Source organism: Camelina sativa, chromosome 9 (genome assembly GCF_030686135.1).
Source record: "Camelina sativa cultivar CO46 ecotype springtype chromosome 9, ASM3068613v1".
In the NCBI taxonomy this organism is placed as follows: domain Eukaryota; kingdom Viridiplantae; phylum Streptophyta; class Magnoliopsida; order Brassicales; family Brassicaceae; genus Camelina; species Camelina sativa.
The window spans coordinates 40,809,346-40,834,678 of record NC_141888.1 but is presented as its reverse complement, the minus strand read 5'-3'; the positions used below and the strand labels follow the sequence as shown (position 1 = coordinate 40,834,678).

At 37.9% G+C, this 25,333-nt stretch overlaps 6 protein-coding genes across 7 annotated transcripts; 5 read left to right on the top strand and 1 right to left on the bottom strand.

Moving 5' to 3' along the window:
- The first annotated feature begins 1,209 nt into the window (after positions 1-1,209).
- Positions 1,210-4,220, top strand: LOC104714262 (putative protein phosphatase 2C 18). The gene is made up of 5 exons (XM_010431560.3): positions 1,210-2,047; positions 2,512-2,928; positions 3,004-3,121; positions 3,205-3,428; positions 3,523-4,220. The coding sequence occupies exons 1-5, from the start codon at positions 1,793-1,795 to the stop codon at positions 4,000-4,002; spliced, it is 1,494 nt and encodes a 497-aa protein (XP_010429862.1). The 5' UTR covers positions 1,210-1,792; the 3' UTR covers positions 4,003-4,220.
- Positions 4,221-4,621: 401 nt separating this feature from the next.
- LOC104714261 (leucine-rich repeat receptor protein kinase HPCA1-like) lies at positions 4,622-9,571 on the top strand. Its single transcript, XM_010431559.3, has 19 exons — positions 4,622-4,973; positions 5,059-5,182; positions 5,289-5,360; positions 5,456-5,530; positions 5,614-5,685; positions 5,791-5,952; positions 6,036-6,110; positions 6,192-6,263; positions 6,351-6,422; positions 6,517-6,585; positions 6,668-6,742; positions 6,827-6,898; positions 6,980-7,114; positions 7,193-7,668; positions 7,761-7,913; positions 8,052-8,191; positions 8,285-8,504; positions 8,585-8,820; positions 8,908-9,571. The coding sequence occupies exons 1-19, from the start codon at positions 4,865-4,867 to the stop codon at positions 9,418-9,420; spliced, it is 2,922 nt and encodes a 973-aa protein (XP_010429861.1). The 5' UTR covers positions 4,622-4,864; the 3' UTR covers positions 9,421-9,571.
- Positions 9,572-9,667: 96 nt separating this feature from the next.
- LOC104714260 (putative F-box/LRR-repeat protein 23) lies at positions 9,668-11,520 on the top strand. The gene is made up of 2 exons (XM_010431558.3): positions 9,668-10,082; positions 10,696-11,520. Exons 1-2 carry the CDS (start codon positions 9,763-9,765, stop codon positions 11,210-11,212), a joined length of 837 nt encoding a protein of 278 aa, XP_010429860.1. The 5' UTR covers positions 9,668-9,762; the 3' UTR covers positions 11,213-11,520.
- A 650-nt stretch (positions 11,521-12,170) lies between these two features.
- LOC104714258 (sodium/hydrogen exchanger 6) lies at positions 12,171-16,559 on the top strand. The gene is made up of 22 exons (XM_010431556.3): positions 12,171-12,494; positions 12,623-12,674; positions 12,820-12,879; positions 13,020-13,044; positions 13,145-13,230; positions 13,331-13,442; positions 13,520-13,582; positions 13,690-13,709; positions 13,794-13,888; positions 14,148-14,176; positions 14,264-14,295; positions 14,388-14,435; positions 14,539-14,599; positions 14,683-14,780; positions 14,882-14,957; positions 15,056-15,075; positions 15,210-15,307; positions 15,392-15,501; positions 15,635-15,718; positions 15,821-15,924; positions 16,030-16,130; positions 16,237-16,559. The coding sequence occupies exons 1-22, from the start codon at positions 12,308-12,310 to the stop codon at positions 16,284-16,286; spliced, it is 1,611 nt and encodes a 536-aa protein (XP_010429858.2). The 5' UTR covers positions 12,171-12,307; the 3' UTR covers positions 16,287-16,559.
- A 118-nt stretch (positions 16,560-16,677) lies between these two features.
- Positions 16,678-19,432, top strand: LOC104714259 (protein ACTIVITY OF BC1 COMPLEX KINASE 3, chloroplastic). Its single transcript, XM_010431557.3, has 4 exons — positions 16,678-17,208; positions 17,307-17,534; positions 17,671-19,116; positions 19,200-19,432. Exons 1-4 carry the CDS (start codon positions 16,870-16,872, stop codon positions 19,326-19,328), a joined length of 2,142 nt encoding a protein of 713 aa, XP_010429859.2. The 5' UTR covers positions 16,678-16,869; the 3' UTR covers positions 19,329-19,432.
- Positions 19,433-20,422: 990 nt separating this feature from the next.
- Positions 20,423-22,547, bottom strand: LOC104714257 (syntaxin-52). Of its 2 annotated transcripts, none has more exons than XM_010431553.3 (6): positions 22,279-22,547; positions 21,585-21,806; positions 21,259-21,464; positions 21,062-21,162; positions 20,944-20,988; positions 20,423-20,753 (listed from the first exon to the last, which is right to left on the bottom strand). In XM_010431553.3, exons 2-6 carry the CDS (start codon positions 21,800-21,802, stop codon positions 20,622-20,624), a joined length of 702 nt encoding a protein of 233 aa, XP_010429855.1. In that variant the 5' UTR covers positions 21,803-21,806; positions 22,279-22,547; the 3' UTR covers positions 20,423-20,621. The 2 variants fall into 2 exon arrangements, with proteins under 2 accessions (XP_010429855.1, XP_087322355.1); XM_087466229.1 differs by having other exon boundaries at positions 20,940-20,988; positions 22,279-22,472.
- Positions 22,548-25,333: the final 2,786 nt, after the last annotated feature.

The following is a 25,333-nucleotide window of genomic DNA, read 5'->3' as shown; positions in this document are numbered from 1 at the left end:
CAGAAATACAAAACCGAACACGCCCAAGTAAGCTTTAGTAGCTTCAACACAACATTTCTTTTCTTCTGTCTTTTTCATTGAACTATATATATGACCCACCCAACTCATACTAACCTGTTCTCGAACTCTCCAGGTTTAATGTCCTAAATGAAACCTGAGAAGATGTGTGGCCAAGTATAAGAAGTGTGATTCATCATCAAGAATAAGTATTTTAATAAGACAATACATCATCTAATGAAGGTAAGATTTGCTTTCAGGTGTTTTTGTAATTTGATTCATAAAATACATCGTTCCCTACTATCAGTTTTCTGTTGAAGTTTTTTAGTCTTTTAGGTTTGTTTAAGGAATTATGTACCATGGCAGCTATTTTTATAACCATGGTTACATAATGATTTGTGTAATATTGATACAAAACGGGTTATTGAGAAACATTTTCTTAAGATGGTGATTAAAACTTAGGAGGTGTAGAAGTAGTATCTACTATTTTATTTTGGATGCGTGTGAATGAATGCATCTCTCACCAAACTCAGTGGGACAACTAAGACTTGTCGTGGTGTCGCATTGGCCAACACACAATCCGTGAATTCTCCTTACAGTCATAAATGTGATTAACTTAAGTTGTTCATCATGTATAAACTGAAATCACTATACAATTCATACTAAAATTAGATTTGTTTTTTTTTTAATCTTTAAAATAGTTAAAAAAATTCAATAGCCCAAAAGGAAACCAATCGTATATTAAACACCTTTAGTGTAGTATAATTGTACTAGATAATAGATATTATCAACATTTGATTGATTTTAAAATTGTGGTAAAGGTTAACACAAGTTGGGTACTTCAATTATCAAATTTTTGAAGGAAAGACAAACAGAGTTAATTATTTTTTTCCCCAAACTTGGCTGGCTTCAGTATTTAGGTTCCCTTAATATAAAGGCAGAAAGGGACACCCCTGTGACTGATCAAATTGTTTAACACTTAACCAACACATTAATTAACAATCAAATTCGAACCAGACGACAAATTACTTTCCAGCTTATGACACGTGGTAACGCATAATTGGGTTAATGGAGGGTACGATGCAGCCAAAACCAATTTTTGATTTTTTTCCCACAATTATTATTATTCAGAAAAGAAGAAAAATACAAAAAATAAAAAAAAAAGATCTCACGTGCGGAACCAAACTGTTGTGAACTTTGTCTGATCATTTCGTCTCTCTCCTTCTCTCAATTACTTACTTCTTTTGCATTAACAAAATTTTAACTTTTAAAAAATCTCTCTAATAAACAGAAGTGGAGTAAGTAAACGTTGGGCCTTCTTTGTGGGTCTCTCTCTGCAACGTCGCTGTTTTCAAATAATCCTAAATCAATTAAATTCACAAGAATCTGATTTTGAACTGATGATTGTGTGATGGTTCTGTTTTCTCTCTCTCTCTTTTTCCTTTTAGTTCTTGCAAATTGGAAAAGTAAGAGTCTTTTTTTACCCGAGAAACTAGCAGTTTTCCCGAGAAAATGATTTGAAAAACCAGGTCCCTAAAGCTAAAGCTAAAAAGCTAAAGTAGTTGTAGATGCCAAGTTTCGATTTTTGAGCCTTTTAAGCTCTTTTTTTCTTCTTGATTTCGTTTTTTCTCGTTTGGCTCCTCCTCCTCCTTTATTCGCCGAGCAATTTAATCCGTTTTCCCCGAGGAACTGTTTCGTTAATCGTTTGCCGACACAAGAAAAGTCTTAGATTTCTTCAATTTGTTTTTTTTTTTTTTTTTAAAGCTTTGAGCTTTTCCTCCGGATCATTCTCGAAATGGGTCTGTGTTATTCAGTAGATCGAACCACTGGGAAGGAACCTGGAGAAACCAGCACCACCGCCTCTGCGACGGAGACGGCTGATGAGAGGTTAGGCTCCGGACGGTGGCGGCGGCCGAGAGATTTAATGGGCGGCGGCGAAATCGAGCAGGTTTTGGGTCGCTTTGTTTCCAATGGTTCTAGTAAGGTTGCATGTCTTTACACTCAGCAAGGGAAGAAAGGGACTAACCAAGACGCCATGCTTGTCTTTGAGGTTCGTTTCTTTATATCTTTCTAAATATTGATCTTTTCACTCTGTTTTTGCAACCCTTTTGGATTTTGATCATTACTCACAGAACAATTTAGGGTATTGTGTTCCTCATTCGATTAAGTGTTGTTGTTTCAATGTATGGGGAAAGCTACTTGGAGGATCCAGAACATGATTGCATTATTCTTTTGTTGCTAAGTGCTTAGGAAGAGAGAGAGAAACTTGGAATGATGCATGACTATTGACAATGTTTTGGGACCATTACAAAGCTTAGAACTTTGAAGATTGAGATGGCTGTGTTTGTTTGTTCTCTTGTGTTGTCTTGAGTCTTTAACCTGTTTCTACAGGGACCACTAGTTTGTTTGACTCTTCCTTGCTTAGATTCTTCTATTTCTGCTTAATTCTTTCAGTGTTGCGTTGACATATGAAGACAAATTTCTAACTTTTATGAAAACTACTTCAATTTCCAGAACTTTTGCTCGATAGATGATACAGTGTTTTGTGGTGTGTTCGATGGACATGGACCATTTGGTCATATGGTTGCCAAGAAAGTCCGAGATACATTGCCCTTCACACTCTCAACCCAATTGAAAATGGCCTCAGAATCGGAACAAAGCGGGTTAGTGATGAAGGAGAATGATTTGCAAATCAAAGGTACAGAGGAAGAAGAAGAAGAAGAAGTGCAGAAATCTGAGTCCGTTACTACTATGGATGAGCAATGGTGTGAGCTAAATCCAAATGAGAACAATGATGAACTTCCCGAGATGTATCTGCCTCTTAAACATGCGTTGCTTAAGTCTTGTCAGCAGATAGATAAAGAGCTTAAAATGCATCCAACTATTGATTGCTTCTGCAGCGGAACAACTTCAGTCACTTTGATCAAGCAGGTTCTCAGCTTTGAATCTGCTTGCAACCAAAAGACGATTCAACGATTGTATATTAACTTCTGTGATTTCTTTTAGGGTGAGCATTTGGTGGTTGGAAATATTGGTGACTCGAGAGCCGTTCTTGCCACAAGAGATGAAGACAATGCTTTGCTCGCTGTACAGTTAACTGTAGACTTAAAACCGGATCTGCCAGGTACTTTATAACAAAACCTGATCTTAAAACTCCTGAGAAGCCAGAGGCAAGTCTCTCAACTTTCTCTTTCGATGTACTTTCAGGTGAATCAGCGAGAATCCAGAAATGTAAAGGAAGAGTCTTTGCATTGCAAGACGAGCCTGAGGTAGCTCGTGTATGGTTACCAAACAGTGATTCACCTGGTTTAGCAATGGCTCGAGCTTTTGGAGACTTTTGTCTTAAAGACTACGGATTAATCTCTGTTCCAGATATCAATTACCGCCGCCTCACTGAACAAGACCAATTCATTATTCTTGCTAGCGATGGGGTAAATTAAATCTTCGGTTGCTTGCCACTAAATTGCAAACTTTTTCCAAATCTTTAAGAGCTGACAAATGTTGTGTTGCTAAATTGTATTAAAGGTATGGGATGTGTTGTCAAACAAAGAAGCTGTTGATATAGTTGCTTCAGCTCCTAGTAGAAGTACAGCGGCTCGAGCTCTAGTGGACACAGCGGTTCGATCATGGAGAATCAAGTATCCAACTTCCAAGAACGATGATTGTACTGTAGTCTGCCTCTTTCTACAAGATTCATCAGCAGCCGTGGAAGTTTCAAGCAATGTAATGAAGCATTCACTCAAAGAAGATCCCATAGAGAGTGTTAGTAACAGTATAAGCAAGGAGGATGACGAGATTGTCCCCGTTAAAGAAGAGAAAATCCCTGTGAGTTGCGGGGTTGAGTCGAAGATGATGACAATGACACTTGCGGAGTGTATTTCGGTTGCACAGGATGATGAGGAATGGTCTGCTTTGGAAGGGTTGACGAGGGTGAATAGTCTCTTGAGCATTCCAAGGTTCTTCTCTGGTGAGCTTAGATCAACTAGTTGGAGAAAATGGTTGTGACTTTTTTGACTTGTGGATTCTATGTTAAAGCCGACAAAAACACTTCATCATATCACGATGTTCTTTTGTTTCATATCCAACTTTTTTTCTTCTTTTCATAGAAGTTCTTTGCAAATATATAATGTTCTTTTGTTTCAATACATTTCATACATGTGATGTTCATGTTAGTAAGACACTAGACAGAGATCATTCACTAATAGACAAATTTTTTTTTTGAATTATTAACTTTTTTGGGGTTGACGAATTGGATCTATTATTGGATACTCTCTGTCTGTATATTTAACTAAAGTTTGTATTACATGTAGACAAAAATGTGTAGTTTCTTGAAAAGTGGAAGAAGTGGCTTTTACGTTTAAAGTATTTAATTAGTTTATGGAGATGGTTGGATTATTGGGCACTGGCGAGACCCCACTTTTTTTTTATGGTAGGTTCCACTATCTTCTGCTTCTCTGTCTTGTGATTCTCAGGCTCAGCATAATGATCAACGAAGGTTGCTTTGATTGGAAAACAGAGCTTAACGGTAACCTAAGTTTACATTATTAGTTTTGTAGTGCCTATTTGAAATTATTTTGTACTTATATATAGAAATGTAACACTCAAGTGTTTTAATAACTAAAGTGTTTTGTAAAAGAGACACATGAACCGTTAAATTGACTTCGAAGAGAAGGCAAATTGAGTGAAACCTAATTTTCTTGGTGCCACTCGTGTTCCTATTGGCACACTTCCCACTTACATTTTTTTTCCTAATGAGACAATGATGAATCTTGTCTCATAAGGAAGCTACTTTAATCTGTTTGTTCTTTCTCCAAGATTTTCACTTAAATATCAAACTTCAAGAACTTATCGTCTCTTGAGGAACAATATGGTGGCTTCCAACACCGTAACCGCTACATCACGGCTGCTCTTGATCTGTTTTGCTTACTCGTTCAGTGTCTTGTCAATGACTTCCTCAGTCACTGACCCTCGTGATGGTATGTGATGAATTCTGCTTTTCCCTTGCGTTGAATCCGTTCGTGGAAATGATTGTAATTTACTTGTTTTATTGCTTTCTATTAGCGGCCTCTCTGCGTTCTTTGATGGATCAATGGGACAACACACCGCCTAGTTGGGGAGGTTCTGATGATCCTTGTGGAACTCCTTGGGAAGGTGTCTCCTGCAACAACTCTAGAATCACTGCATTGTGAGTGTTCCTTAATCAGTCATTCATACTTATGTATGAAAATATTAGAGCAGTTTTCTTACTTATTTTTGTAACGTACTTAGCAAGCATAGTCTTTTATGTGCAGGGGTTTGTCAACAATGGGTCTCAAAGGAAGACTTAGTGGGGACATTGGAGAACTAGCTGAACTAAGATCCTTGTCAGTCTCTTTTGATGAATCACCGACAATTACAACAGAGGAACGTCTCTTCTTTTTCTTTTCTGACCTGAACTGGCGACTTTGTGTTGTTTCAGGGACATTTCATTTAATCCAGGTCTCACGGGTTCACTTACTTCTCGGTTAGGAGACCTGCCAAAGCTTAACATCCTGTAAACATCTTCCCTCCGCAAACATCCTAATAGTGATCTCTTTGTTCTTGTTCTAAAAAGTTGTTATTGTTTTTTATATGCAGTATCCTTGCTGGCTGTGGCTTCACTGGTAGCATCCCAAACGAGATTGGCTATCTCAAAGATCTATCTTTCTTGTAAGAAAGTCGCATTTTTGCAGTGTTAAGTCTTGTACTTTACCCTTTAACCAACAAGCTATGTTTTATGAGACTTGCCACTTTGGCTCCACCATGTTATCTCAGGGCCTTGAACTCAAATAACTTCACGGGTAAAATTCCAGCATCTCTAGGAAACCTCACCAAGGTTTATTGGTTGGATCTTGCGGATAATCAGTTGACAGGACCCATTCCAATTTCATCAGGCTCTAGTCCTGGTCTTGATCTTCTTTTAAAAGCCAAACACTTGTGAGTACTTTTATTTTCTCTGCAGACATCTTCTTTAGCTTCGATGTATCTTTCATCTGATGCAAATGTTATTGAAACTGCAGTCATTTCAACAAGAATCAGCTCTCAGGCACAATTCCACCAAAACTTTTCAGCTCTGAGATGATACTGATCCATGTGTAAGTCAAGTACTCTATAATCATATTAAACTTCTGCCAAGATTAAGGTTACTCATCTCAACATATATGTTCAAATGTCAGATTATTCGATGGAAACCAATTCACAGGGAGCATACCTTCCACTTTAGGACTCGTTCAGACACTAGAGGTTCTGTGAGTAACACACCATCTCTTTGTCCTTCGTTTCATGTTTCTTCCCTATCTTCAAAATATTTAACGTCTCTCTTGGATTTGCAACAGTCGGCTTGACAGAAACACTCTGACCGGGAAAGTTCCAGAAAATCTCAGTAATCTCACAAATATCATTGAACTGTAAGTGTAACCAGAGTTGTAATTTATCCAGATCGATCATCTTTAGTAGGCATCAGTAAAGAATGTATACATCTTTGTTTCTGTCTCTCATCAGGAACTTAGCTCACAACAAGCTTGTAGGATCTTTGCCAGATTTGTCAGACATGAAGTCAATGAACTACGTGTAAATTTCTCAGCAACAGAGAATGTCTTTTGTCTACATTTATGAGTATGTGTGTTCTGATTATATGTAATGTATGTTACAGAGATCTCAGCAATAACTCATTTGATCCATCAGAGTCTCCTCTATGGTTCTCAACCTTACCTTCACTGACCACACTGTAAGTACAACTCTGCTACAGTTTACAAACCAGAAAATGAGCATATGGAGCTCTCAAAATATGTTATGATTTTCTTGGATTTAGTGTGATGGAATATGGATCTCTTCAAGGACCATTGCCTAATAAACTCTTTGGGTTTCCACAGCTTCAACAAGTGTAAGTTTCAGCATTTGCTCTTTACTGAAGTTTGATAACTGCTTTATAGAATCATCAACTTGCTGATTTGGATTTGCACAGGAAACTGAAAAAGAACGCATTCAATGGAACACTGAGCTTAGGAGACACAGTAGGTCCACAACTCCAACTTGTTGATCTGCAAGATAACGACATTTCCTCAGTAACTCTTAGCTCCGGATATACTAATACATTAATGCAAGTGGCTTCCTTATTCCTATATTTACTTCAGACTGTCTATATCAACCTAGTAAAGAAGCTCTCTCCTGTTGGCAGACTCGTAGGAAACCCTGTATGCACAACAGCTCTCTCAAACACAAACTACTGCCAGATTCAGCAGCAACAAGCCAAACGAATATACTCAACCAGTCTTGCTAACTGCGGAGGAAAATCTTGTCCATCAGACCAAAAGATTAGCCCTCAGAGCTGTGAATGCGCCTACCCTTATGAAGGAACACTATACTTCCGAGGGCCTATGTTCAGAGACCTGTCCAATGTGAATACATACCATTCACTGGAGATGAGCTTGTGGGTGAAACTAGGACTTACTCCAGGCTCGGTATCTCTACAAAACCCTTTCTTCAACAATGATGATTATCTTCAGATACAGTTGGCCCTTTTCCCACCTATGGGCAAGTATTTTAACAGAACTGAAGTCCAGAGAATTGGATTTGACTTGAGTAACCAAACATACAAACCTCCTCCTTTGTTTGGACCTTACTACTTCATTGCATCTCCCTACACTTTCCCAGGTAGCATGTACATAAAAATCTTATAATACATCTGTTTTTAACTTTTTAAAGTTCAAGACACTGGACTCTAACAATATAATAACTTTTTGCAGCTGAAGGTAACGGACATTCCTTGAGCTCTCGGATGGTCATTGGAATAATAACTGGTTGCAGCGCTTTGGTCCTGTGCCTTGTTGCGCTAGGAATATACGCAATGTGGCAAAAGAGACGTGCAGAGGAAGCTATCGGTTTGAGTAGACCATTTGGTAAGTCCAAATTATTGTAAAAACACTACCATTTTAGATTAGTCCCCTGCAGAATCTCTGAGGTCCACCTGGAAAAATATTTCTGTAAAGTAGAAGATTGAGCTATTAGGTTTTACAATGGGCTTTTGATTCTCTCAGTTTCATGGGCATCGAGTGGAAAAGACAGCGGTGGTGCACCGCAGCTGAAAGGGGCACGTTGGTTCTCCTACGAAGAACTCAAGAAGATCACGAACAATTTCTCTGTCAGCAGTGAGCTGGGTTATGGAGGTTATGGAAAGGTAGGTTTTTGAAAGATCGATGCTTAAAACTAGGGTTTCACTTTTAGGGTTTGACAAGTAACGTTCCTCTGTTTCTCTCTGTAATCTCCCTAGGTGTATAAAGGAATGCTTCAAGATGGACAAATGTTGGCGATCAAAAGAGCACAACAAGGATCAACACAAGGAGGGCTCGAGTTCAAAACAGAGATTGAGTTGCTTTCTCGAGTTCATCACAAGAACCTAGTTGGGCTTGTCGGGTTTTGCTTCGAACAAGGCGAGCAGATTCTGGTCTACGAGTACATGTCCAACGGATCACTAAAAGATAGCTTAACTGGTACTGCAAAATTAATTTGGTCTTTTAGCTGCTTAAGTAAATCACAAACACAAAACTTGACCTTTACGCATTGTTGTTAGGGCGATCCGGTATTGTGCTGGATTGGAAAAGAAGGCTGAGAGTGGCTCTAGGATCAGCAAGAGGACTTGCATACCTCCACGAATTGGCAGATCCTCCGATCATCCACAGGGACGTGAAGTCAACAAACATTCTTTTGGATGAGAATCTCACGGCCAAGGTTGCTGATTTTGGCTTGTCCAAGCTGGTTTCAGACTGCACCAAAGGCCATGTTTCAACACAAGTCAAAGGCACATTGGTGAGTTCTACAATCGATTCATCTCTGACTTAAATATGGGAACCTTGTTTGGTTTCTGATGGTTGAATTTGAAACGGTCAATGGCAGGGATATTTGGATCCAGAATACTACACAACGCAGAAACTTACAGAGAAGAGTGATGTGTATAGCTTCGGTGTCGTAATGATGGAGCTGATCACGGCGAAACAGCCGATAGAGAAAGGCAAGTACATTGTTCGAGAGATCAAGCTTGTAATGAACAAGAGCGACAATGAATACTACGGACTAAGAGATAAGATGGATAGGTCGTTGAGAGACGCCGGAGCTCTACCAGAACTGGGACGGTATATGGAACTAGCCCTGAAATGCGTTGATGAGACGGCTTCTGAGAGGCCAACGATGAGTGAAGTGGTTAAAGAGATTGAGATGATCATCCAGAATAGTGGGACAACGAGTAGTAGCTCCTCTGCATCTGCGTCGTCTTCAGCTACAGAATTTGGTGTCGTGAAGGGCGGAGAGAAGCTTTTGTACGGTGGTAGTTTACGGAAGAAAGAAGCACAAGAGGGAGAGTTTGATTATAGCGGTGGCTACTCTGTTCCGACCAAGATAGAGCCCAAGTAACAAAAACATGATCTTATTATGGTTTCTTTGCTTATGAGATTTGATTAATATGTATTTTTGTCGTCGTTATTTAGTCGTTGTTACTTTATATAACGCACGAATGAAAATGGAAAAGTCAAATATAAATGGAAAACTTGTTGACCTGGAGAAAGAACACTGAGTGAGCCTAGGCCCAATATCGTATTCGATTATTGGGCTCACTCTCTTCTTCTTTATTAGGCTTTTTTTCTTAAGAAAGAAAAGAAAAGAAATAAAAGAGAGAAAAAGAAAGAAAGAAAAGAAACAAGGAGCGTGTGTGTTGAGATTGATTCTCTCTCTCACAGTCACAGACAGTCACAAGAAATGGCTTCGAAAAAAAGTAAAATAGCATCGTCATCATCATCGTCATCGTCGTCGTCATGCAACTGGGCGGAGCTTCCGCCGGAGTTAATTTCTTCGATTTTAATCCGACTGAGCACGGTTGATATACTGAAAGCTCAGATGGTGTGCAGATCGTGGCGACGCGTCTCTAAAGACCCATCGATGTGGCGGATAATCGAATTGGAACTAATCTCTGAAGATATGTGTCGTCGCGCCATTGATCTCAGCGATGGTGGTTTGATCGAGATCTTTATTGGTGTTAAGAACTTGGGTGAAGCTATCCTCGCATACATGGCCGATAGGTTTCTTCTTCGATCTCTCTCTCTCTCTCTATATATATATATATATATATACCCTTAACAGTACACTTAGCTAATTTAGAGAATTGGCGGCGTTGATTTGATTGCTATGTTGTTACTTTTCTTGGGAGGATATTTTATTTGCCCTTTACTTACTCCTCTGAGTCTGAGAGAACGAACAACCAAGGGGAACTTATCTCGTCTCTTTCCTCTAACTGATGAGTGATGAATCATTCACTCTTAAAAATACTTACTTGAATATGTTGTACATGGCTTGGGTTGCTTACAAAGTTAGTTACAAAAAAAAAAAAATCAAATAGGTTATATAATCAGTTGTCATTGGTTTTGTTTTTTTGGGGTCTTCTTCTTCTGCATATTGTAAACTTCGTGTTTTGTGATTGTTATTTATTCCAATTTCCCTTTTCTTTCCATGTTTTGGCGTTGAATACATGATCCACCTGATCATATCATCCTTACTTTGTTATTATGCTTTTGATGTCAAATCAGTATTTTGGCTTCAGTTTCTTTTTATCTGCTGCTACTATCTTTCTTTTTCTCTATCTTAGATCCTATTATGGTTCTAACTTTTTTACACACTTTATTATTGTCTTTGCAGGTCAAGTCTTCTGAGAAGCCTTACACTATCATGTCGATCATGTTACTCTTTCTTTCCAGAGGAGATTTTTCTCGAAGCAGTTGTGAAATTTCCATTGCTTGAGTACCTCCATGTTCCAAGCTTCATATTTTCAAGAGAGTCTCTGAGAGTTGTAGGCAAGTCTTGTCCAAATCTGAAAACGTTGAAGCTACACCACCCCCCTTCCTCCCGTGTTGCTGATGATTCGATAGCCATAATAATTGCAGACAGCATGCCCGGACTACGCCACCTCGACCTTTGCGGACACCCTCTATCTAACATGGGCTTGAAAGCCATTCTTGACGGTTGTCCTCACCTGGAATGCCTAGATTTACGCAAGTGTTTTCACATTGACCTTTCAGGGAATCTGGAGAAGCGGTGTTTGGAGAGGATCAAATATTTGAGACGCCCCAATGACTACCCACCAGAAACAGAAGAAGAGTCCTATCTTCTTGATATTTTGTCAGATTCAGGATTGCTTGATCCCCCCTCTGATTGAACTATTGAAGATGGTTTCATCTTGGTTTAGGTGACTTGTTCGTGAAGTTGCTTTGTCAATCTCGTCCGATCAGCAACGCTCCACAATATATCATCAGCCTATAGTTAATATTGTTTCCTTGTGTATGTCTGTGTGTGTAAGTGTAATGGGATCTGTTTTGTAAACATGAGTCACCACCACCACTGGTGAAGAAGAATTCAAAACCATATATTAGGGCATCCGCAATGGGGGAACACTTTAGGATGTTCTTAGAGTAAAAATATTATGAAAATAATCTAAGATCAGTAGTTAAGATCTTTTGTTAAAAAGTTAATTATTGGGAGAACATGTTTAAGATCATAAGATTTAATAATATAATATTCTTATACATATTACATTTATAAAAACTGTAAAAATAATATTTAAATTGCAAACTTATAAAACTTGTACTAAAATTCAAAATACAATATCAAATTTTTATGAAACAAAAAAAACATTAAAGATTAAAAAAAACAAACAAACATATTACTTACTTAAAACAAACAAACATTTTATTTAATTAATATATAGTTTAAATCAAATCCTCTTTTAATTTGTGAAAAATTGTTTGCAAAAATTTGTATCCAATCACAGCTTGCCACGTCAGCTTAGAACTGAGCCTAGATCAGTTCTACATCAAGAACTGGACAACATGTTCTTATACCACTATTCATTATATTTATAATTTTAATAGGCGAAGAACACACCAAGTGTTCCCCATTGCGGATGGCTTACACGCAATTATTAGCCCACGTCTTTGGTAAAAATCGTGATTACTAAAAAAGAAAATCTAAATAGAGTAGTTGGGCCAAATAAAAATATATTAAAAGTTTTTAATACTAGTGCAAGCCCATAAAAGCCCAAAACGGAAAGCCACCTGAGAAGTCAGAGCAGCAGTGGGAACGCAGATTCTTATAAATTGCGTCCTCACAAAGGAAGAAGAACAAGTCCATCTCACAAGTTTCATTAATTCCGTTTTCGTGAATCTCTCTGTGTGTGTACAAAGACGAAAAGCAAACAAGACGAAGTGACACTGATAGAAACCCTAGGGTTTTTTTTTAATTCCGTCGAGGCGTAATGTCGTCGGAGCTGCAGATTTCGCCGGCGATTCACGACCCGCAAGGGCAAGAAAAGCAGCAGCAAGCCGCCGGAGTCGGGATTTTGCTTCAGATCATGATGCTTGTCCTCTCTTTTGTACTCGGTCATGTCCTTCGCCGTCATAAGTTCTATTATCTACCTGAAGCTTCTGCTTCTCTTCTAATCGGTTTGTTTTCTCTCTCTCTCTCTCTCTCTCTCGTCTTCTTCTTCTTCTTCTTCTTACTCCTTTGTATTGCGATCGACCTTCCCGTGTTCGATCGATTGTTTTTGTTTTGGTTCCTTGTGGAATTTTAGGGCTGATCGTTGGTGGTTTAGCGAACATCTCGAACACGGAGACTAGCATTAGGTTCGTCGTTCAACTAATTAATTTTTTTTTTTTTTTTTTTTTTTCTCAATTATTATTTATATATATATATTTCTATTTTTTTATTGTATTTTAGTAAATTACTCATTATTCTTGAATGCGCTAATCAATTTTGATTTTTCTCCAGGACATGGTTCAATTTCCACGATGAGTTCTTCTTTCTGTTTCTGCTGCCTCCCATCATATTATATCCTTTATCGAGTTTTGTATTTTTGCTAATGTTCTTGCCTTTAGTTTACACTTACGTATCTGTGTGACATAATCTTTTCAATGATTAGCAATTTGGCAATAAAATATGTTGTTTTTCCTTGACGTACTTGTTTGCACCCAGTCTGGCTTCAGTTTGCAACCTGTAAGTTCAGAGACCTCTCCTGTCTTTATTGATTTTCTTGTTTTACCATCAGATATTGCATTCTTGATGATGCTTACGTTGTTGCTGGGGTTTTATGCAGAAACCTTTCTTTTCAAACTTTGGAGCCATTGTCACTTTTTCAGTGCTTGGAACTTTTGTAGCTTCCATGGTTACTGGATTGCTAGTGTAAGTATCTCTTTCTTGTGCATGGCTTATGTTTATAACATTTTTCTTGACAGAAAAGGCCCTCTTTCCATTATTCATGAATTTGTTTTTCTCTTTGAAGGTACCTTGGCGGTTTGATGTTTCTCATGTACAGACTTCCATTGGTCGAGTGTCTCATGTTTGGCTCTCTTATCTCGGCCACTGATCCTGTCACTGTATTGTCTATATTTCAGGTACTTTCACTGCTTATTCACCATTTTCTGGATAGTACTAGTTTTCGACCGCTTCTTACTACTGTATTTTTTGGCAGGAACTTGGTTCAGATGTAAATTTGTATGCCCTGGTGTTTGGAGAATCGGTTTTAAATGATGCTGTAAGTAGTTTTTAAGAAGTGATTTCTACTTTCTGTATGTATATATTAGGATAAAAAATGGCACATTACTGATCAGGTCTTTCTCTTTCTTATGTTGCTTTTTGCAGATGGCGATATCTCTGTACAGGTTGATAAGCTAATATAAAATATGGTTTGAAACACTATAGTTAGATGGTAAGGTATTTTAACAAGGTTATAAACTGGGACGCAGGACAATGTCCTTGGTGAGAAGTCATTCCTCTGGACTGAATTTCTTTATGGTGATAGTCAGGTTTCTCGAAACGTTTGTCGGTTCAATGTCTGCAGGTTTGCTTTAATCACCTGCCTTACTTCTTCTCTGTCCCTATATTCATGCATGGTTTGGCTCTCTCAACTTGAAATGGCATGGTAGCGTTTGAGTTTGAGAATGCTGCTAATAAAATTCGATGTTATGAACAAGTTTAATGGAAGAAATATACCTAGAAATATCATACTGAATTAGAAGCTTCTCAAGATTTTCTTATGTCACTATATTCTTATATTTGTCCTCCGGGTTATAAAAAAAGACAAATGTGTGCTTCTGCAGGTGTTGGAGTTGGATTCACCTCTGCTCTCATATCCTTTTTGTGGTTTAAGATTCTTCTGTAACATTTCACTTCATTACATACACATAGATGAGTTGTTAGCCTTAATGCAAAGCACCTATTCAAGTATGCAGGACTGGATGTTGACAAGTGAGTGACCGTAGTCTGTGTTTGAAGATTTCTTTATTTTGGGTTCTATTGCTCAGCAATGAAATATTTTATTCTGATTCGCTCGCTTTCAGTCTGCAGAACTTGGAGTGCTGCCTCTTCGTGCTTTTTCCATATTTCTCGTAATAAAAGTCTTCTCTTCTATATTAGCTATGTGTCTCCTATATTCCACTCTCATAGAATTAGAAATTGTGCAGTTTGTTAACTTTGTTTTCTTTGTGCTAGATACATGCTTGCTGAAGGTCTCAGTCTATCTGGCATCGTATCGATTCTATTTACTGGGATTGTGAGTTGTCATTCAATTACATGAACTTTATGTGTTTTCGCCAAAAGTAAAGTAGTATAACGGAAACTGCCTGTGCCTTCTAGGTCATGAAACATTATACCTACTCAAACTTGTCTGCAAATTCTCAGCGATTTGTGTCTGCGTTTTTTCATCTGATATCTTCACTGGCAGAGACTTTTGTGTATGTATTTGATTCTTATTCTCCCATGCATATTAATAGTTTGGTTGTTAGTATGTTCGTCAATGACGTGATCTTACAATTTGAAATGATAAAATCTGCAGGTTCATCTACATGGGTTTTGATATTGCCATGGAAAAGCATAGTTGGTCACACTTGGGATTCATCTTTTTCTCTATTGTATCCTCTTACTCAAGTTTTACTGAATCGTAATTCAATTATTTCCTTTTTATATGTTGGTCCTTAACTTTATTTTTATCATTGGTGATGAACTTCAGTTATTTATCGTAATTGCAAGGTATGCATTTTGTTTCACTTTGATGATCTGTATAAGACTATAAGTACATATATTCATTTCCGAATAGCTTATTTTTCCTGCTGCTGTTTTTGGTGTCTGATAGTGTTACTCTTTGTCATATATGTCTTACTCAGGGCAGCTAATGTGTTTGGTTGTGGATATTTGGTCAATCTGGCACGGCCTGCTCATAGGAAAATACCAATGACGCATCAGAAAGCACTTTGGTACAGTGGTAAGATACTGCTCTTTTTTCCCTGAAGTAGTTATTGTTTACAATTTATTAGTAATAAATAACCAAGACATGTGGATTGCATAGGACTTCGAGGTGCTATGGCTTTTGCTCTTGCTCTGCAATCTGTTCACGATCTCCCAGAAGGACATGGTCAAACTATATTTACTGCAACGACAGCCATTGTTGTTCTGACGGTAATCCATCCTTCTTTAGGAACTACAATTTGCTTTAAACTGAGCATCCTGATCAAAGGTTTCTGTTGCTGATAGCTGAGCCAAAGTATTTTGCTTACCATGTGATCGTTGATGCTTGTGGTACTGATTGCAGGTGTTGCTGATTGGAGGATCCACTGGTACAATGCTTGAAGCCCTAGAGGTTGTAGGTGATAGCCACGATACATCCTTAGGTGATGTAAGTCATCTGAATGTATATATCATTTAGGCCATTTACGTAGAATTCATGTCCTAAAAGATGATCCCTCCTATTAGAACGTTAATCTCTGTCTCTTGTCAGGGTTTTGAGGTGGTGAACAGTCGTTATATGACTAGTTATGATGATGATGAAGATACACCGTCAGGAAGTGGATTCAGAACAAAACTAAGAGAGTTCCATAAGAGGTAAATGACTCATCAACTTACTCACGCCTCAACAACATTTTGTCGGCTTTCAAGTCTCTATGAAAACACAAGAATCCCATTCATTTATTGTTTTGTTGTATGCAGCGCGGCATCATTCACAGAACTAGATAAGAACTATCTAACACCGTTCTTCACAAGTAACAACGGAGATTATGATGATGAGGATAACATAGAGCAACACCATGGTAATATCATAATATACTCTAATCTCTTGTTTCACTATTATATGCTTTATTTATTACTTCCCAAAAAAAACCCATGAAATATATAAATTGATGGGTTTTTTTGCAGAAGAACGAATCCCATTTACTAGAAGAGGAAATCTAAATAACCGAGGCTAACATTCCCGAGAGAAGAAAAGTGTTTTTTTTCACCGGCATATATGTACATAAAAGAAAGTGGATGTATCGGAGGAAGTAGTGAGAAGTGTTTCTTCTAGATTCTCTCTAATATGGGACTTGTGTTGTTGGTTTTAAACCTGAAAGAGAGATATTGTTAGGTTGAAACTAATTACATTCACAAAAAAAAACTTAATGGCCATGGCTGCTTATACTTGTCTATCCCAGGAATGTTAAAAAATTTATTTAGAAATGCTATAATGTCTCCTTTGTCTCGTGGTTTGTTTATTGTTTCCGGGTTGAAGAATTAAATAGAGAACGTCACGGCATGCCCAAAGTGTGGACCTTGTTTTTTCGTGTAATATATGTATTTTTAGTTGAGAGAAGTCTCTAGTAAGTAAGTTACCAAATACGCTTCTAATCTCTCTATCTTTCGTTCATAAATATATCTCTTCTCGTCTCTTTCTCTCTCTCTCTTGTTCTTCTTCTTTCATGGCTGTTACTGGCTGGGCAATCACAATCTGAATCCTTTCTTCTTTCTTCTATTACTCTCTCTCTATCTGAATTTCGCGGAGAGTGTTCCACGATGAGTCTGGTGGTTGGTCAGTCGCTGGGTTTAACTCTATTCGGTGACGGTCTTTCGTTACGCAATTCGAAAAGAAATGGCGCAAAATCCAAGTTTATCTTTGTCAATCGGAGGAGATTAGCTCGTGCGGCTTTGGTTCAAGCTAGGCCTAGAGAGGATGGAGCGTCGGCGAGTCCTTCTCCCTCGTCGAGACCGACTACGGCGCCGGTTGTACAGTACCGACGAGCTGATCTCGCGGATGACCTTCAAGCTGAGGCGCGAGCTCTGGGTCGTGCTGTTGATGCTTCTGTTTATTCTCCGGAGCTCATCGCCAGGAAACATGGCTCTCAGCCTTTCAAGGTTAGCTACTTCGTTTCGTTCGTCAGTCTTTTTTGGAGTTTCAAGTTTTGTACAGTTATGGTTCCACTGAGAGATGCAGCTCAATTTCGGATTTTTAGGCTTTGCGAAGAAGTTTGGAGATATTGGGAGCTTTGGGTGGTTTCGCTTTGAAATTGGGGATTGATCAGAAGCGAGGCAACTTAGAGAAGAATATGAAGAAGAGAGCTGGCCAGCTCCGGCGCATTTTCACTCGTCTCGGACCTACTTTTGTTAAATTGGGTCAAGGTTTGTCCACCCGACCAGACCTCTGTCCACCCGATTATCTTGAAGAACTTGCCGAGCTTCAGGTTCACCTCTTCTTACCCCATCATTACTCAGCTTTACATATCTAGTATCAAAAAGGCAGATATGAAAATACTTGTTTGGGATAGGCAAGAGAACATCTCTAACTTTGAATACTATTTTGTTTGAGTTCCTAAATAGGATGCTTTGCCAACCTTCCCTGATGCAGAGGCCTTTGCTTGCATTGAGAGAGAGTTGGATTTGTCTCTAGAGTCCATCTTCTCGTCTATATCCCCTGAGCCAATCGCAGCTGCTAGTCTTGGCCAGGTTTACAAAGCTCAGCTGAGGTATTCAGGTCAGGTTGTTGCTGTCAAAGTTCAACGCCCTGGAATCGAAGAAGCCATTGGCCTTGATTTTTACCTCATTAGAGGAGTTGGGAAACTCATTAACAAGTATGTTGACTTCATCACTACCGATGTCCTTACCCTTATCGACGAGTTTGCCTGCAGAGTCTACCAGGAGCTAAACTACGTCCAAGAGGCGCAAAATGCCAGAAGGTTTAAGAAACTGTATGCTGATAAAGCAGATGTTCTTGTACCTGATATTTTCTGGGATTACACGGGCCGCAAGGTTCTAACAATGGAATGGGTTGAGGGAACTAAACTGAACGAGCAACTTGCCATTGAGAGTCAGGGTTTGAAGGTTCTGGATCTTGTAAATACAGGAATCCAGTGTAGCCTACGGCAACTCTTAGAGTATGGTTTTTTCCACGCTGACCCTCATCCTGGTAATCTCTTGGCAACACCTGATGGAAAACTTGCCTTTCTAGACTTTGGCATGATGAGTGAGACACCAGAGGAAGCTAGATTTGCTATCATAGGTCATGTTGTTCATTTAGTGAACCGAGATTATGAAGCCATGGCCCGAGATTACTATGCTTTGAAGTTCTTGTCGCCTGATGTGGATGTTACTCCCATCATACCAGCTCTCAGAGACTTCTTTGACGATGCACTTAATTATACTGTGAGCGAGCTCAATTTCAAAACTTTGGTTGATGGTCTAGGTGCCGTCTTCTATCAGTATCCATTTAATGTCCCGGCCTACTATGCTCTGATTCTAAGGTCGCTTACTGTGCTTGAAGGTTTGGCACTTTACGCAGATCCTAATTTCAAAGTCTTAGCTGCTTCATACCCATATTTTGCCAAAAGGCTTCTCACTGATCCAAACCCGTATCTAAGAGATGCCCTAATCGAGCTTCTATTCAAAGATGGAAAATTTAGGTGGAATAGACTCGAGAACCTTCTACGACAGGGAAGTAAAGATAGAGACTTCTCAGCAAAGGATGCTCTGCAACCAGTTTTGAAGCTATTGCTGGATCCAAATGGGGAAGAGCTTCGACTGTTAGTAATTAAAGAAGCTGTACGAGTCAGTGAAGCGATTGCGTTGGGCACTGTTGTTGATACATACAATTCCCTTCCTGAGTTTCTGCGATCTCTTGTCTTCAATGGAAATGGGAATGGCCCTCTGACAATGAGCTCCACGGAACTTCAAAGTACGCTTGAGCTTCGGGATCAGGTCTCTAGAATCTGGGGCCTTCTTCAATCTTCAGAAAGCTTTGATCCTGCTATTTTGCAGCCAATAGTACAGGTGACTTCATTGATCTTGTGCGCTGAACTGATCCATAACGTAATTGATCAGTGAGCTAAAGGAACTCTTATTTTGTTAATCAGGTGTTACAACAACCAGAGGCACGAAGACTTGGAGGACGTGTTGCAGGCGGTGTAGGCCAACGTCTTGCAGCTCGGTTTCTGCAACAACTCCTTCGAGCCACAACACCAACTCCGGCACCAACCGCATAGGTCCTCTTTTCTTCTCAGTAAAATGGTAAATTGTATATTAAGGCGAGACACTCGCAAACCACAGAATTGCTTCATGTTACAGTAATATAGTATCATTCTTTCTCTTTGTATTTTGACCAAAGTATAACCGATGAGCAATGCCTGCACAAAATTGGCATGTGATTGCAAAATTGTGTGGGTTTTACAGTTTGAAACAATCTACACAGTTGAGCAATGTACAATCCAAAAACTCAAGTGCTAGTGCTCATCCTTACACTGTTGGAGGAAGGCTCTGTGTAAGTTTCTCTTCTCTTTTCTGATACACTGCTTCTGGAGGTTGTCACTTTATTTGGCAGAGACGACCATTGTTTATCAAAAGAAACAAAAATAACGCAACTTCTTGAGCTCACGACTCTCTTAAAACCTTCATCTAAGAGAACCTACATTCAGTCGAAGACACCAGAATCTAACATGCTTACGCCATTAGGAAACCAATGAAATGGGCAAAGGAAATTCAAACAAAGTAACGTTGTTAATCCAGGGAATACCAAAAATGCTTATACATCGTACCGTCAATTACCACCAATTGCCCCTCTTGAGTCACAGAAGGAGATGAAGAATCAAAATTGATGAATATATGGCGAAGAATTAACATGAAGCCATTGAAGGCTTATATATGCTATTGGGCATTTTAAAAACATTAATGGGCCTCTAATTATTTAAAAACTAAGCTCTCACAGTGAGCGCGTCGACGCCACCTCCCCGAAATCCATGGACTAAAAAACCTTTGAAAATCGCTGTTTTTGTTAAAATATATAAACTGGGCGCGTGAAGTAACTTTTTTAGTTTGAGGGGGTATTTTTATTTGTGAATTGTGATATGAGAAAAAGAATAACCTAGAATTATTTAAACATTAATGCACACTTTTTTTCACATTTATGTTTTTCCAAAGTTATTTGCCTATGTCTTTTTAAAACAGTAGGACAATGTATAATCATATTCGAATCCAAAGAATGAAATAACATAAAAGAGGTGAATGTGACCAATACTTCCATCAGAAGCACCGCCTACAATGCTAAAATTCTGTTTCTGCATTGTCCTACCACGAGTAGTTCTTAATTGAAAACCAAGTTGGAGCCATACCATATAGATTCTATACTTCTTGAGTTTTCTTACACGCTGCGGTATTAAACTTTGCAATGGAAGGAAAGGAGCATAAATATCGAAACAAGGAATAGATTACAACCATTAAGCAGCGCAGAGGAGAGGCTGAGAGCACAGGATCAGCTTTCACAAGTTACCACCATGCTAACATTACAGATACTTAACCAGCAGCCAAATCACAAGAGCTAGACCAACGATTCCAAGCACAGATATAAGCATGGACATGCATGAGCAACCACTTTTCATGCTCTTGTTCATCACGGCAAGGCTCTTTTGCACACGCTGCCATCATTAAGAAACACAAACCACATCAAAATCAAAGACGAGATGCGAATCACATTAATTAACTTGAAAAATTGTTGCTTTTTATGATTAAAAAGGCAACTACAGAGAGGTTCTGGTCTTTAGCTTATCAATGGACCAGCTTAGGCTAGCAACTAATGAGACTAATGTGTTCAAAGAATATACTTACCCGTAAGCGAGAGTCAGTGACATCTACATGGTAATCTAAGTCATCCTGCATGGAAGAAAGCCAGATTTCATTAGAAGAAGAATTCAAAATCAACAAATGAACAACAGCGGATACATACAATAAGCCTTGTCTGCAGAGTGAGCTCCTCGTTGACAGCGAGAGCAATGTGCTTGGTACTCATGACTGTCTCCTCCAACTTCTCAAGTCCCTCGTCTTGTTCTACTCATGGAAATAAAATACAATCAAACGGGAAATCAATACACAAGGCAGTATCATTACTATGGACCTAGAATAGTGTTACATACCACAGCTTACCTCTCATAACTTGCCGTTGAAATCCAACAATTCCTTGGTTATCCATGCCAGAGACTCTTTTCATCGCATCATCCGGCTTTATATCTGGACCAAGCAAGCTGTCTCTGTTTGCAAAGTTTGACATATTCAAAGCAGAGGCCACCTGATTTGTTTTTGATCTCAAATTCCCAACCATATCCTTGCGACGATTCATCTCTTTATCAGAACTGTTAACCAGCAATTGCATACACATTAACCATAATAAAAATAGGTCAAGACCAACATGAAACATAGTGTTGTCTAATATGGGGAGTTTAACAAGCAACCATATTATAAAAAAGGCTTACACATTCTGCTTCCCAGGAACCTTAACAAGAAGGGACTGTAAACTGTCTAATCGGGTCCCCAAGATGGTGATCTTTCTTCGTATGGCTGAGGCACGACGTTGAGCATCAGGCCCGGTTAACCCGGAGGCATTCCTTTCAGACATCATGCCATTAATGTCCTCAGAGAGTTTCAAAGCCTCATTGTAATCTCTCATCCAAGCATCCGAAGAAGACGCCATTGACCTGGAAACAACAGTATTAATCTTCTACATAGCTATGATACTAAGAGAATCACAAGTATATTATTATAGAGAAGCAAGAATATCTCATAAATGAACAAAAATCTCAACACAATTAACCCATAAGCCGTGTTTTAGGAGCTTTGCATCAAAGAGACGACAAATTTAGAAGCTTTTTAGCGAGTAATTATGATAAACAAACATATGCAATGAAGAATTTATAAAAAAAAAAACCTCAGCCTTTCTCCGAAACTTCAGGAAGAATTTAAAAAAAAAAAACTTTACTGTTGGGCAAAATTCGCAGCTAGATGAGCAAAGAAGATATCAGCAACTTAGCCCAAAATCTACGATCCAAAAATTCATAAACAGCGAAGATTTGCGCCCTCGGAAAATAAAAAACCCCAAATCAAAGCACCGACGGAATTGACCTAAATTACATGGAGAGAAGAAGAAGAAGAAGAATCGGAAAAGCTTACCCTACAAAATCGTTGCACCCTGGGTGATTTCTCGCGCGCGGGTGTTCCTTCTACTTTTTGACGATCTGAAACGCGATCGTCGGTGCTCTTGCTGACTTTACCGGCGCCGGGGGAGTCTCAAAACGAAAGTTATGAATATGTTTGGTCCAATAAAAAATCTGTAGAAACGCCAACAAAAGTTTCTATTTTATCCCAAGATTATTTTTACCGTTTGGATGTAATACTGATTGGATAAAGTTAGGGTTGAGATGACGTAACAGAAAGCAATTACGGGTTATATAATGTGTAAAAATACTTTATAATAGTAGTAATGTTTATTCGTTGTTGGGCTTTCCAGCGTTATGTGGGTTGTTTTCATAAAAGGGTATTTACTTTATGGCCCAATAAGTATAACATGAAATGACGTCGTGGTCTGATGGATGACCGAAACGGACCGGATCGGTTGGTCCGGTTACCCATTTGCCAACTTGGTCACTAAAAATCAGTGTTTAAGAAAGCGGTCTAGCTGGTCGCCTAGGTGCCGTCTAGGCGCTCAGCAGACGCCTAAACGACCGCTTAGACCGCCTAAAATCACATAATATTATTTTATTGTATATTTTTTATTTTTAATTACATATATTTAAAATTTTAAGTTTATATTCATATAAATGTTAATATGTTATTAATCTAAATTAAATAAATATATTTTTACTAATTTTAGTTTATGATTTATCATTATTTATTTCTTCTAACATATATTTTTACATAATTTTACATATAATATTATATATAATGTTCGTATTGTAAACGCCTAAACCGCCTTAAAACGCCTAAAATTCTGACTAGGTGTTCTAAGCGCTAGGCGCTGGATCACCGTCCACATACCGCCTAGCGCTTTCTTGAACACTGCTAAAAATACGTTTTTGGTACTCTTCTCGTAACTCATCTTCATTAGGCATTTTATTATCCCATCAATAGTTTGACACTTTACACTCGTATAACATATATGCACCCAGTTTACTTTTTGTTTTTTTTCTTCATTTAAAAGTAATCTCTTCGATTTTAATTTTTGTTTTTTTTTGTTTTATACTATCCGAAAATTAGTAATAAATTTCACTCCTTGTTAATAGTTATTATAAAATAAATAAAAAATATAATATAAACCAGCTGATCCAGTAATCCACCTGAACGAAACTGTGTAGTGTGTATATATACATATTGTATACAATATACTAAGATAATGAGAGCGTATCGCTTTGAGTTTATACGAACACTTGGCCATAATGGGGATTCTAAAATAACATTATAAGTTTCAGAACATGTTGGTATCTATATGATTAAACGCTCATTAATAAGGGTTTAATGCATGACGTCTTCGTGAAGGCAACGGCACATCTATCTCAATAAGATAATAATGGGCGCAACAGAAACTTGTAACTTCCATAAATTGTTACGAAGATATGATTTACCGTGAGAATCCAATGTTTTTATGTGTTTCGTGTATCTTGACATGGAATTTAGGAAATTAAAGTTACCATTTATATATACTATCATATTCATATTTATGTTTAATAATTTATGTAATTCGCTTTTGGGGAAAAAAAAAAGGAGAAAAAGTGAGAGGGCTAATTGTTTGGGGAGGAATCTCAAGACGTACGAGAGGGTTAAGTCAAACAAGGGGACCTTGAATTGTGGATTTGGTGTTGGACCATCACGTGCTCTCCTCCACGGCCTTTCAGGATTTTGCTTCTTCTATCGCACGTGCCATTCCTCTCCTACATACGGTTTCCATTATTACCTTCTTCTATTCTTCTTCTTATTCCTTTTGTCAAAGACTCAAAAGTCTATATGTCTATAATTTGTTGGTATAGTGACTTTTTATTTATTTAACATGGATGATTTCATAAATCTATAACAAGAATTATATTATAGGAAATCATATATATATATATATATATATATCCATAGTTTACAATTTGATCTCCCATGCCTTTGCATATGTATTAAAATTATGATTGTTTGATGGAAAATGCAGCTGCTGAATATCATATGTGTACACATTATCTAGGGGAAAGATATAGTCGTATTTTGCTATTTTTAGAACCTTAAAAACGTTTGTGAATTGACGTAAATATGTATTAAACTTCAAACTAATACAAGAAAAAAATAAAACAAAACAACAAATACAAGAATATTATCTTACAAAATGTTAAGAAATAATTTTTCATTCATTTAGTTTTTAACTCTTTGTTTAAATCCCATACTAGTTTCTAACGTTGTTCAAATAATAATTATGGTAAATTGGTAAGTAGGGAATAACTCATTAGTATAAGTAAATAGACTATATAGTAAAGTAGAATCGTATTACTAAATTTTCAACAGAGCTGCACTGAAATTGATGCAATAAAAAAGTGAGTGGGAGCATAATTCAAGGTACGATACATCATTTTCTTCCCAACATTTGACTGCAATTTTGAGGGCATAGAAGCTTCAATTCTTGTTTTGTTTTGTCCTTGGGATACATAAACCAGATCTTCTATTATATTGTTTTTATCATGTACTGTATTTTACTATATTGTATTCGAAATTCATTATCTCTCATTAATCGATTCCTACTTGTTTCAAAGCAAAACCAAAATCAGTCAGTCTTACTAAATCACAGCTGTAATCCATAGTGATTAATATAGTTAATCCTCATAATCCTACTCACGCTACCGTACAAATTAATAATAATGTAGCTATCTAATACATATACACATTATGTATATATATTTGGAGGAAAAAACCAAAACAAACAGCCGAAATTAGGAAATTCGAAACATATATAGTGTCGAAGAATATGATCGTTATTGGCAAATCATCATGTACATTTTTCTTCATTCGCTTCAGACCTCCAAAACTCTAGGCACAACACTAGACATGGTGAATCTTCAAAATTATTTGCCACCATCTAAGAGAGATTACATACTCTATAAATGATATCATCTTTAGCTGTTGTATACCAATATGTATATATATGTAAGGTTTATATATGTGACAAGAAAAAATATATACTGGAAACTGCCTATACGTATTA